Source organism: Bicyclus anynana, chromosome 16 (assembly GCF_947172395.1).
Source record: "Bicyclus anynana chromosome 16, ilBicAnyn1.1, whole genome shotgun sequence".
Taxonomy (NCBI): Eukaryota; Metazoa; Arthropoda; class Insecta; order Lepidoptera; family Nymphalidae; genus Bicyclus; species Bicyclus anynana.
The window spans coordinates 13,444,403-13,458,461 of NC_069098.1; the positions used below are offsets into that span (position 1 = coordinate 13,444,403).

Sequence of the window (14,059 nt, forward strand, 5' to 3'; positions counted from 1 at the left end):
TTAAAGACCTTGGCCTCTCTAGAAGTGCAGCTAGTTCTATATTAGAACGAGTATCCAAAGCTGCTCTAATAGGATCTTACCGAATTTGGCTTAACCCTACATCCTGTAATCACAAGTTCAGGAATCTGCTCGGAGTTTTTTTCTCTACCACGCGATGTACCCGGCACTCGCACGGTGTATCCATGGAATGCTAAGATATTCGTCTCATATTAGATGATAGTGAATATAGTACTGCCTCTGCATTCGGGCTCCATCAGGCGATGTTTTTTTATTCTTTACAAGATGCCCTCGACTGCAATCCTACCTGATAATAAGTGATAAAGCATGGAAGCGGGCTAACTTGTTAGGGGAGTGGGGTGGGGTGAAAACTTCATCAAAATCGGTCAAGCCGTTTCGGAGGAGTATGGCAACGAAAACTGTGACACGATAATTTTATATATTAGAAGATAGTAATAGAGTAGTTGACTCGTAAGAAATTTAATGTTTAAATTAAATACTAGAGGACGCCCGCGACTTCGTCCGCGTGGAAATCAATGTAAACTTTCAAGCCCTATTTCACCACTTTATGGGTTGAATTTTAAAAATTTTTAAATTACATTATATTTCGTATTTTTTTATGATTTATGAACAAATTTTTAAAACTGTAACTCAAAAAATAAAGGACTTTCTATACAAACTTTCAACACCTATTTCACCCCCTTTTCATTTTATTTTCGCAATAAAAAGTATCCTATAACCTTCTCCGTATTAAGGTTTTAAACCGGGCTAAGTTTCATTAAAATTCATTCAGTAGTTTCAGATGCCCGAATAACAAAAAAAAACACGGGCAGACAGACAGACAAAAAATCGTCACGGTAGAGCCGTGGTCGCACCGACTGTGTACGGTCTAATGTGATTATGCCAGAAACACTTCTATTTTAAACTCGTACTTTTGGTCCTATGCATGTCTCTATTTAGATCTGAAATATTTTCTTGTTTTTTAGACCCCTTTTTACGTAGTCGGGTTATAGTTTTTGAACTTTATTTTTAATAATCGAGTACGAATGATTTTTGGGCGGTAAATCCAAAAAATTGTTTGTACTCGACGTATATACTAAAGTAGTACGAACTAGGCTTTACTGATGACGTTATTTGGTTAATATTATTTTGATGAAGAGCGATTTTGTTAGTAATTTGTAAAGTAACGTCATGAAACAGTTGAAATATAGACCACCATGGCCGACAGGCGTTTTGGCTCGTACGAGTATTGTCCAAAACATATTTAAAAACTAATATTTTCATGTAAGTAATCAAGTCACAAAAATAAAAAAATATTTATTTTCTAGTAGAACGTTATTAAACTATATAAAACCATTTAAATAAAATGTCAACTAGCCTATTACGATATGGTGAAACTTTGCGGCACATTATAAGTAGGCGTGCTAATGAATTTATTTATATCGACTGCCTGATTGCCCGTTGGAGCCCGTTGGTCCAATGGTTAGCCTACTTATTACAGAGTTTCGTGTCCTAGATCAGGTCTCTTCTGCAAATAAAATTTCAGTCATCAATAACAGCTTATTTTATCGGCCCACTACAGGGCCAAGTTATCCTCCGGATAAGGGATATGGAGCCTAGACCCATCACGCTACTCCAATGCGGGTTGGCGGGTTCAACCCGACTTTTTAACCGACTTTTAAAATGGAGGAGGTTCTACGTTCGGTTGTATTGTATGTATGTTTTTCTACTTTTTCGAAGTCGGTCAATAAATAACTATATCTTGTGTCCTTACACTACGCACAATTATAAATTTAAATCGTAATACTGGCACGTGAAATTTTAACGCAATGAAAGACGTAGTTACATTTTATAGACGTTGGTCCTCTGGTAATTAATCTGAGTTGACAACTGAACAGGCTGTATGGTCAACGATCTTTGCCTGTCCCCGAATGTTGTTTCTGTTTGGACTTGGAGTTTATATTCTTTGTTGGGGACAAATGACAATTGACATTGACATAATAAAAAAAAATATATTAAAATAAATAACCTAGAAAATTAAAATGAATTCAAAATTTAATTTTTAGAGTATAAATTGTAATATAAAAGCACATTTTGTGACTGTGTGTTTGTGGTATAGATTAAGTTCTCTGTATCAATTGACTAAAACAGTCGTTGGAAAAGAATCGGAAAGAAAGCGAACAAAATGCCTGAAGACAGTAAGAAAAATCAGTAAGTATTAACTTTAAAGTCTTCATTCGACTTTACAATGACTTCGCTAATAAAGTACACACTATTTACTAAATTATCTTTAGTTGCTAACTACGATTTTACATGTTCCCCATTATCAAACCTCTTTGTCAAATAAATTAGAAAACGTTCTTTAGAGATGTTGATTTTCATTGAAAAAAATTACAGACAAAAAGGTAAAAATGACCCCAAAGATCAGAGGAAACGTCGAGGCCGCCAACATACTGCTCAAGCTGAGGGAAAAGTTGAAAAGCAGCCTGAAGCACCTAAAGGTACCTAATATTTATCTAGAAAATGGCCTATCTAACCATTTTGCCACATTATTATGTTTTATAATCTACCGAAAACTTCTAGTCACAATCTGTTGATACTTTCCAGTCTTGCAAACAAAATTATAATCAAACTATTTTTCCAATGTAAGGATGACACCCCACCGCTCACAGTCACAGCACACTCATCAAGCTTTATTAAATTCCTACACATAATATTTACAGCCCCAGAAAAGCCAGCCTATGAACCACCTCCACCAGAATTCTATCAAAACTTGAAGAGGGAAACCGATGAGATTCTCAAAATTACTGAAGAAGCCAACAGTAAATATAAGAAGAAGGAAATACAGAGCAATTGGGCCAAATATGAGATGCCAATTGAGAGCTATGAAGAAATTGATGAACAAGAGAACTTGGGAGCTGATTATGAGGTACTTCAAAGCTATATTTAAATAATTTTAATTGCAAATGATTAAAAAACCATCTTTTGAATATTAGAGTAAAACAAACTGTTCAGACATCTGCCATTCAGCTAACATCTAAACACACAAACTTTCATATTTTTACTATGTAATATGTGTGAATCGTCCCGCGTTGCAAAAACCAGCTCATATCTAAGTTCCCTGTATCGGTTCAAAACTAGTTGGGCATACTCTGACATCGCTTCATGTGAGTTTTAGTCAAATTTATAATTAATTATTATATGAATAATATGTATTTTTCACAAATATATTTCATACTTTTATGTGTGGCATGAATCATCAGAAGTAGCCAGGAGCAATGCCAGTAGATCTAATCTTTACTTACCATTTTTCAACCATTTAAACATCCATAAATGTTTGTAAAGCAATCCTACAAAATTAGTGTCATTATAACTATTGTTCGTAATGGCCGCTCCACCTTTGAAAATTGACAAAATGTATAGTAATGACAAATCATTGAACCTGGTATAACTTGGTTTAGAGCTATCTCACATCTTATGTGCCATATAAGCTATTGCTGCAAATGGCTAGCTCCAACTATTCATGCCATTTTTTGTGGGTCGGCCCAAAATGAATGATCTTTAAATAATTTTTCAGACCCTGATACAAGCGCCTCTTACAGTTGGTGCACATTTTCAATTCAAACATGAGAAATCTTGGGACATTTCCACAAGTCCTTCGCCATATGACAAATATTTTGACATAAACATGGATAACTTGTTCATAGCCCTCTCCACCATACCGTTTTACGAACGAAACAGCATTGATACATCAATCTTCAATGAGACTGATATCCAAAATATGGATCATAGAGCAAATAAATTATACAAATATAAATACTACAATGATAAGAAATTTATCTCACCAGCAATAGAAGCTAGCGAGAAAATCCAGAATCTATTAAAATCAAATGATAAAGATGATGAAATAGAGTCTGATGATACTTTAAGAACCAAAAGTGATGAAACACTAAATCAACTTAAAGATATTAAATTAGAAGAATGTGAAGAACATGAATATAATAAAGATATTAAAGATGATAATCAAGAAAACACTGTTGCTATTAAAGCACCAAATACTACTATTGATGAACCTGTACAGTGTCCAAAATCAGTATCTGCAGATAATTTTGACTTATCTAATGATACAAACAAAACAATAATACAAGAAGACAAGGAAACAAAAACAAATAAGATTTGTGACACTGATAAAAAGAGTGATGAAAATAAAATCACATTCAATGAACTTAAGAATGACAAAGTTAAAACAGCACCTGAATCTGAAAGTAAACTGGTTGTTTCGAAACCAGTTGATAGCTTACCAAAGGAAAAGGAATCTCTCAAAGGTAAAATATAATAGGTTACTGAAATATTAATATGTATTAATATTTAAGTCAGACAGGAAATCATCTAATTAACCGACTTTAAAAAAAGGAGGAGTTTCTCAATTCGACGCGTGTTTTTTTTTTCATGTTTATTACCGCATAACTTCGTCATTTCTTAACCAATTTTAAAAATCCTTTTTTTGTTTGAAAGAGAACATGTTTGTATGAGAAGTTCCAGAATTTTCATGAAAATCGGTTCAGTAATTTTGTGTTAAAATGAAAACAACGAAATCTCGTTGTTTTTAATGTTATTTAAAACAATATTTAAAATTTAAGTCGGACAGGAAATTATCTAAATATTACCTAATATTTAATTTTTATTTTTACCGAGGACCAAAGGTCCCTTTTGGAATAACTCACAAACTATTTGATTGTTAAAAAATGGGAATATTAAAAAAAATTCACCTGCATGCACCAGTAAAAGTATGGCTAAAGCCTATCATCAGACATGAGCCAGTTTAAAAAAATATAATCAAAACTAGGAATCAAACCCAGGACCTCTGTTAAAAACCACAGCACTACCAAATGCACCAGAGATCTTGTAGTTTGCTTGTTTGTATGTATTCAAATTCCTTTTTAATAGAATGTCGTTGTCAGTCATTGCAGAGATAGGCACTGTTACGTAGTCGATATCTAATGGTGTGCACAAGATTTAACTAGGGTAGGCATTATACATACAAATTGTCCAAAATCGAAAATTTCTTCTCAATGTGCCCTCAGGTAGTAGATTATCGTCACGGAAGATATCCTTTAAATACTTACAAGTGGTTTGGTTACTCATTCCTCCTGTCATCATCATCATCAACAACCCATATTTGGCTCATTGTTGAGCACGAGTCTCCTCTCAGAATGAGAGGTCCACCACGCTGGCCAAATGCGGATTGGCAGACTTCACATACGTAGATAATTAAGTAAGCTCTCAGGGACACATGATATTTAATTTCTTAAAATGCACATAACTAAAAAATTGGAGGTGCATGCCAGGATTCGAACCTACGCCCTCCGAATCGAAGGCAGAGGTCATATCCACTAGGAAATCATGTCTCATTCCTCATGTGTGCTCTCCCAAAGATATAGCCTTCCAATTTCAATTTTCCTAACCAACAATGTTGGTATCTATAGTTAACAGGTACCTTCTAACGTAGTTTATTTGAATCATCATCTTTTGCTAAAGTTCGGCCGCTCAGAGATTGCGTTTCTGACAGGTCGTGATCGAATGGGCGATGTAACTTCGAACTGGCGTACAAGATTGTCGAACTGTGCTGCTTTAAGGTTAATCCAACTGTTTGATTTTGTAGTGATGAGATAAAATAATAAGGCAATTGTTATTGAATGTTTGTCCCATTCGATCATGACCTGTCTGAATCGCAAACTCTGAGCGCCAGACGTTATCAGGCATAACTGCAGCCAATTGCTAGTTCATAACGTCATTTAAAAATCTACCTTTTTTATTCTTGACAAGTTAGCCCTTGACTACAATCTCACCTGATAGTAAGTGATGATGCAGTCTAAGATGGAAGCGGGCTAACTAGTTAGGAGGAGGATGAAAATCCACACTCCTTTGGTTTCTACACGACATCGTACCGGAACTCTAAATCGCTTGACGGTACGTCTTTGCCGGTAGGGTGGTAACTAGCCACGGCTGAAGCCTCCCACCATATTTTTAAATTCAGCCATCATTTTAAAGTCTAATACTTAACTTGTTTTTTCAGCATCTAGTCCTCAAAAAGATGGCAATTCTGTACAAAATCCTGTAATAGAATCCCCTGAAGACCTTGAAAAGTGGCTCGACGACTTTTTAGATAGTTGAAGCAGATATTTATTTACTTCTGTGATATTGTGTGCTTGTACATTATATTATTTATATTAAAGGTGTAAATTAAACGATATTTAAATTAGTATGTTTTTTATTGTCATTAGTGCCTACCTATAAATTAAAGTAGTAACAAATAAAATTATCACGGAATAAGGATTCTTATTTCTATAGAATATAGTTCGAGGTTCTTTGGGAAAAAACCGAATAAATGAGAGTTGGACTTACCCACCGAGGCTTCCGTACGTAGAATCATAAATCAGGGATGTTAGGGAGCTCCGTAACCGTAACCGAAACTATCGGATATTCGATAAATATATATATTGTGCAATCCTATTCGTTAATATTTCTCCGTTCCTACGCTCCGCTTCGGTGGACTGGCAGCCTTACTTGTCACTTTTACGTACCTCAACTTAGAAGTTAGAATTTTTCAATAAGGTTCTAACTTGATACATCCACGTATTCCCGAAATAAAAAGTCTTGATAGACATACACGCGGACAAAACAAAATGATCATAAAAGGGTTCCGTTTTCCCTATTGAGGTATGGAACACTAAAAATTAGGTTTCTTGTCAGGTTTCAAAGAAGCTGCTCCGATTTTAGGAGTAGGCAAGTAGTTATTTCGTTGCTGAATTTCCTAAATAAATTTTGAATTCAGGTAGTGCAGCGCCCAAGATCTTTGAATGCAGCAGCCATCATCTGAAAATATTAATTGCAATAAATTAACATAATTTGCTAGGTTTTTGCGAGACGAAAATTATTTATATGGATATTACTTACTGAAAAGACAGCAAAAGAAAACTTAATAGTATAACGAAATTATGATTAGGTATTCAATATCTCGTAGTTACTAATCTGAAAGTTACAAAACTTCTAAAACGAAACGGTGTTTCTGATAACTGGCCCATGGGAACGAACGCATGTACCTAATTCTACTAATATTCAATCTGCAGCGTCCAGCAAGGCAATTTATTTAACGCATTTCAGCCAGAGGACGTGTCTACCGGGCGGCAGATTTCTCGATATATATCTTCAGATCCAGATTCCTTTTTCACAGAAGTACAGAAATACGAGTAATAAACGCAACATCAAATTTTTTACCACAGCGATTCAGAGTTGTGACCGAACTCACAGCGATTCAGAGTTGTGACCGAACTTTTACATTTTAACTGTCGGAACCTTAAATTCGTATATGTACCTACTCAGTACATGTAAATACCTACGTACATAAGCATTTTCTGTATTTTTTTGCAAATTAGCACCGAATCCGAAGATTTTTTTTGTGGGCAATTTAAAACGGGTTTCAGTTGGTAATTAAATAGGGTTTGCTCACCTTCGTTTTAACAAAGGCGAAATAAATTTAAAATAAATAGTTACTAAATCTTTATTTACACAAAAAATTACAGCTGAGATAACAGAATGTCGCGCTAAGCGAGTTGGAATGCTGATCAAGTCCAGGTTTGACTGCACGTGGTGAGGCAATGAAACATTGTCCCTTGCACAAACTGCATTTACTCTTAGTCTTTTGTATGTATGTATATTCTTACCATTATCAGCCAAGGGACGTCCACTACTAGACATAGGCATCTTGTAAGGACTTTCAAATACTAGTCATAAGACGCCGGCATTCAGCAGAAATGCCATGAAGGATAGCAGAGTCGCTGGATGCAGGCGACGATTTGACTACATAATCGTGGATCAGAATGAATGCAGTTTGAACAATCGCTATGCGAGCTAAGTCAATATCCATTGCTAGCTATTCTTCGGACGCGCTCAGCACCCCGCGTTTCCGGACCGAAGATCCATGTTAGTGTCAAAGCTGTCTGCCACGCCGCAGTTTTGAGACAATTTGAGATCTTGTTCCGCCAAGCTGGACACCTGAAGTTCTCTGTAGTCCTGGGGCAATGGTATGCTGATTCGTAGGCGTTAATGGTTGTAAAAAAGCTGGACTGCAGAGTAGTCCTCTTGAAGTCTTGCGCAATCTGGATCTTCACTCCATTGATCCCGTTCAAGTTATACTGTAGTCCATATCTGAAGGGTACCTAACTTATATATTAGTGTAGGTACGGTTCAAAACATAAGCCACTATGTCAAGTGAATTTTCAGTTTTTGCGATCCCCTAACATTATTTCAATTAAATTACATTATTAACATTATTTTTTGTCAGTGGCTCATACTTTAAATCCTACACAGAGTTACATTACATTACATTACCCTGCTGGTGTCATTTTAAAGTGCAGGTAAGTACAGTCTGATTCAAACTTAAAGACATATCGGAAGTTAGCTGCGAGTGTCGCTACACGCAACTGTCCATACATTTAAGCCGGATTTACATTTGTCTGTAAACGTTACCATACAAAATGTATGATACCGATTCTGTTCTGACGCGTCACGACACGACACGTCAGACAAATATAAATCCGGCTTTAGTGCAAGTACAGTACCTACACCAAAAAGAAGCAGGAGGCCACTGAAAGCGCGAGGTGCCCCGCCGCTGCGTCGCTACGGGTAAATTTTTACATAGCGTACGATATTCGGAAACGTCCTAAAGTTTGAAGCGGATTATACATTAAATATTTTCACTTTACACCAAACTTAATGCCATTATAATGCCGCTATTAAAATACTTTCGGATACAATAATAAAACGTAGTCATAGTTCTAGATCTAGACACCACCAAAACCAGACAATTTAAGCAACAACTTGTATTTCACTCCATAGTCCATCTCCATATTCTTATATCTTAACTACCTACCTATCAATAGACTAAAGTGTTGATTAGCTACACTTTGGTCTGTTGATTAAGTAAATAGGAATCAAGATTTTACGACCTAAGAACATACATAAAACATTTATAAGTACCTACCAGCTAATTTTATCAATACAGACATCGTTAGGACACAGAAGCATCGGCAAACATCGATGGTAATGTTAAAGCAATTATTTTATTCAATCTGCTATTTGTCGCCAGAATCTCAATTGCACCCATTAACAGCCTTCGCAACAGCCATCTTTTTACCAGCAATATTTGCCACAGTTTGTAAAAGAAACCTAGCTCCACAGTGAAGGGTCAGGACTAAATACAGAGGTCACAGATACAATCATCCCTCTTTGAACCATCCATCCATGATCCATACATTCCATTCCAACACAAAATATTTCGCATAATTATATACCTAAATTCGGGGAATATTATGTTCCCCTCCTACAAACATAAAATAGATAGTGTTTCTTTTTTACAAATTACCTAATACATAGAAATACCCAGGTAAAATAACCTATTATTATTCTATCAACAGCTTGACCAAATTACATAATTATGTACTTTGTGCATTTCAAATTCTGCAGTCATACATCTAGATTATAAACTAGAGTCCACCAACAGCTTTTAGCTTTTAAGCAGTGTTGTCTTCTAGGCGTTTACAGATTGGCCAAATGTGGATGCTGTTTTATTTACAATTTTTTATATTAATTAATTAATTACAAAAATGAAGATACAATTTATAACCTTACCACCTGGTCTGACAAAAAGAAATACAAGAAAGCTAAGGTATTTATAAATTGACCAATTCTATAAATAACTGTTTCAACCGACAACTGAATTTACTTCATTACTTACAAAATATACCTATTATCTTATAAAAACCGCCCAATATATAAATAGTTATACAGGGTGCTCGGGTGTATTTCCCATAACTCTAGGGTCTTTATGGAAAAATAATTAAAAATGTCTAAATAACATGTGTTCTGAAATTAATATTTATTTATTTATTTATTATCATTCAAGCAATACATATTTTACATTATATAATATAAAAATTATACTAGTCACACTTTTATTATATAATGCAAGCTATGGAGCCCAGTTTGGGCGTAGCTTTAGTTGTCGAGTGATAGGGAGATCGTTTTTATTATTTTTCTATATCGTGCATGTAGTCAATATTTTCGGAGTAAAAATATTTCTTTTGTAAATAGATCTTCAATTCCCTTATATCGCACCCTTACATTATGACCTAGCCAAACTTATTCCTTGATAAATATTATGAATATTGTTGTGAATGTTAAAAAAAATTACTTATGCAGTTCGACTCGTAAGCGGACTTGTCAACCTTGAAGTTATGGGAAATACTCCTGAGCACCCCGTATAATTAGTTAATCATTATGAGCAATCAATTTAATACCGATAATTATTATAATTATTTCCATGGTGTTGAAATTGGCCACCGCCACCACCGCCTCGGCCTTCGTAGTTGTGCTGGTTCCTGTACTGGGGCGAAGGAGAATCAGACTGCTTCAGGGTCTTGGCTCGTGCTGCAAGCTGCGACACCAGTTGCGCCGGCGTCATGTGGGCTATAGACATAGGGGCACTGTCCGCTACACTACCACTAGGGTTAAACACTGCCTTGGAACTCACTAGATCGTGATCCACCACCTGAGTGTGCACTGACGATGTTATGTGTTCACGATCAATGGACGTCCCTATTTCATTAAACATAGTAGATTCACGAATTTCACATACATCACAAAACGGTTTCATTGTCTGCGTTTCTGCATCTTTCATGTTGTTCTGAGGCTTTTTCTTCGGTTTCCCCACAATGTTTTCAAGTTGCAATGATGAGATGACAGTTTCGACGATCTGCTTGTTTCGTTTGTTGACACTTGAAGCATCCGTCTTGGTGAAGTTGAACTGAACTGGTGGTTGCCGTTTCAGTGGTGAGCAGAACTTGGCATGTGTTGGATTGTCTTCACCTCCAGCAGTCAACATGTTATTGTTGATTATCAATCTCGCCGGCAGCATAATACTACCTAATTTGCTTAGGGCAACATTGCAGCGGTTCAAAACTGGAAACATAAGTTGAAAATTGTGTTATCTGCTGACACCATTCTGCCTGTCGGTCACTAGAAGATGCTAGTGTCACAATACATCTGTTATCACACATAAAAGTATTTTTAGGATAAAACATAAATGGTTGCACTTTGAATATTTTTTACTAAAAATACAATATCTGTTATCACACCACATAACTGTATTTTTAGAATAAAACATACATGGCTGCACTTAAAATATTTTTTGAATACTTTATACTATGAAAGTCTTTCAATACATATGGTTTTCTTAATTTAGCTAATTACAGACATTGAGACTGGGATGCAGGTTTGTGAAGCATGGAATATAAAATATATTGATTAAGTTTAATACAAAATAGTCACCTACCTAATGCATCTGCACTATCTGAAGTATGTTTAACACCTGTAAATAAAATAAATATATTTTTTTATAAACATACTATATTTTATAACAATACCATCAAACTTCATTTCAAAATGAATTAAAATATCAATATCTAGAATATTGTATAATATATTTTGAGACCAGTAACAATTACCATGACAGAAAGTGTTGAAATTTATAAGTAGTTCAATAAAATAAGCTTTTAGCTAAGAAACTTGGTCTTAATACTATACAACATCAACTATTAATGAGCAACAGCTTGTGAAAGTGCTAAATTTAATTTATCTTTCACCTTTATTTGGCACCAGCTTTAGATAGTCTTCATGTGATATAATTCCATCAGCAACAAGCTGCAATTTAGAGAGATTATTAAAAACAAATTATGTAACAAGGAACATAAAAACCATTTCAATATAGTAGTAATTACTTTTGCCAATGGATCAGCTGGTGAAGATTTTACATGTTCTCTCAGTCTAGGCGTTAAAGACTGATTGGTTGAGATCACACCAGACTGTGATAAATCTGGAGTTGGGACTGCAAGGGGAATGCTTGGAGCAGGAACAGGCTGGGGTACCATCATTGGTGGACCAGGCTGCGGTACCATCATACGAGGACCAGGCTGTGGTACCATCATGGGTGGACCAGCCTGAGACCCCATCATTGGTCCAGATGGCTGTCCCCCATACTCATATGGCGCAGCTGGAAATCCAGGGTAGGAGCCACCTTGTGGATAAGGAAATCCTGAAGGGTCACCTCCAGGATACTCCACAATCATAGGTTCAGTGTACTGTGGCAATGGGGTCGCTGGAAATTGGATTTCTGGTTGAGATGTAGGAAACTTAGGTGGATAGTAATCTTTGGGATACAGAAAATCATCTTCTTCTGGTCTGTTGCGTGATTGTGAACTTGAATGTCGACGAAGTTCTCGGTCTTTGTGATTTGGAGATCGCGAACGTGACCGTGACCTGCGATAAGAAGACTTGACTGGCGATCGGCGACGCGCATCTGAGTTGTAACGTCGCACGTCGGGGCTGTGTCGGCGCGGACTGCTTCGCTGGACCTTGCGGTATCTAATCGGAGTGACGCGACGCGGGCTGCGCCGGGGACTACTGCGGCGAGGGCTGACGCGTCGGGGACTTCTTCGTGGACTGTAAGGGCGTTTCGAATTCCAAGGTTCCCGTCCCCGCACTAGTAAATTTCGTTTAAAAGGGAATTGTTTAGGTTTATAATAAGGTGGTGGTTGGTTAAGCCTAAAAGGTAATTCTTTAGGTGAATTTTTACGCTTAGGAAATGGCGATTCTCTACGATATTTAACACGTTCTTTAAGCGGTGGCGATGGGCTGGACTGCTCTTCAGAAGGCTGCTTTTTGAGTTCTTTTTGTTCTTTTTTTGATTCAAAGAAATCATCAAGTTCAGTACCCGGTGGGCGTATGTCGTCACTGGATTCGAGATGCTTGGCAAGGAATTCTTTAACTTTTTCTTCCTTGTCTTTCTTGATGGCTTGGTTGGTTTTGTTGGGATCGCGTCGGCTGCCTGGCTTGATGTAGTCGTCCAAGCGGGTCACGCTGCTCGATCGCTTCTGATTTATTGTGCTCTCGTCAGATTGTGCTGCGATTGGTTTCCTTTTCATGTTATCCGTCACTTCACGTCCGCCTTCGTGTTTATCCCGTGCTATGAGCTCCCGCAGGTCCTTAGCTTTGTCGACATCCTCCGCGCTGATCCGAGGACGTCCTATGCGCTTCTGTCCGTTGTCATCCCAACTGTCGACCACACTGAGACCTTCGATAAAGTCTTCTTTTGTAAAATCGTCAAAGAAATCACTAGGAATATCTTCACCATCACCATCGGAAGAACCATTTTGGTTATCCATTAGGTAAGATTTATAGTATACTTATTATGATTAATTAAGTACAATTAAATATAAAATCATTAAGTAACCAGATAAATACACAGTTTATTAAATAAATCCTGTTTGCTAAAGATAGATTATCTGGTAGGACTGGAATTTTTTACAGCATCACTAGAATAGTTCCATTTTGAGCAGTCAATTGTCACAAAAACCAAACAGCCTAGATGAAGACATTTAAAATCAGATTAAATAAAGTTTTAACAGGAAAATAAAATTTACAGGAGTAAACATTAAATTAATTTACTTCACAGATAAAATATTTTTTATTCCAATAAATTGATTGACAATGACATTGACAATTGACACTATGTTGAAAACACAGATTCGTCTGATACCTGGATTAGTTTCTTTTCTTAATTCTTTGCTGTATCCCAATAACCCAAAGACCTTATAGCAAGACTGTGTACCTAAAATTTTTGCTAAGCTAAAATGAGATCTAGTGTTATTAACTTAAGGTAGCTATTTCTTTATAGGTGAAGTAATCGAATAATCTGTGTATCGGGTCTAAGTGATTTGATTGTTAGTCTGTGTAAAAATACACGTGGATGATTTGCAAATTAAAGGCGATTGTGTGTAATTTATGGACACAAAAAATATTTATAAATGTTAAATATTTTCAATGAATGAGTTTACCTCGTCCCTCTCATAAAAACGTAAAGTTTTGTTGGTTTTGACTGCGATACATGTCCACATGTATTTAGTCTAAATGAAACACATAAACTTCACTAATCTGTGAAAAAAAT

General features: G+C 36.2%; 2 protein-coding genes across 2 annotated transcripts; one reads left to right on the forward strand and one right to left on the reverse strand.

The window, feature by feature from the left end:
• The first annotated feature begins 1,955 nt into the window (after nucleotides 1–1,955).
• Nucleotides 1,956–6,259, forward strand: LOC112056305 (uncharacterized). The gene is made up of 5 exons (XM_024096714.2): nucleotides 1,956–2,208; nucleotides 2,395–2,498; nucleotides 2,721–2,926; nucleotides 3,575–4,322; nucleotides 6,074–6,259. The coding sequence occupies exons 1-5, from the start codon at nucleotides 2,183–2,185 to the stop codon at nucleotides 6,169–6,171; spliced, it is 1,182 nt and encodes a 393-aa protein (XP_023952482.2). The 5' UTR covers nucleotides 1,956–2,182; the 3' UTR covers nucleotides 6,172–6,259.
• Nucleotides 6,260–7,544: 1,285 nt separating this feature from the next.
• On the reverse strand, nucleotides 7,545–13,566 carry LOC112056306 (serine/arginine repetitive matrix protein 1). Its single transcript, XM_024096715.2, has 4 exons — nucleotides 11,835–13,566; nucleotides 11,700–11,757; nucleotides 11,390–11,425; nucleotides 7,545–11,016 (listed from the first exon to the last, which is right to left on the reverse strand). The coding sequence occupies exons 1-4, from the start codon at nucleotides 13,275–13,277 to the stop codon at nucleotides 10,349–10,351; spliced, it is 2,205 nt and encodes a 734-aa protein (XP_023952483.2). The 5' UTR covers nucleotides 13,278–13,566; the 3' UTR covers nucleotides 7,545–10,348.
• Nucleotides 13,567–14,059: the final 493 nt, after the last annotated feature.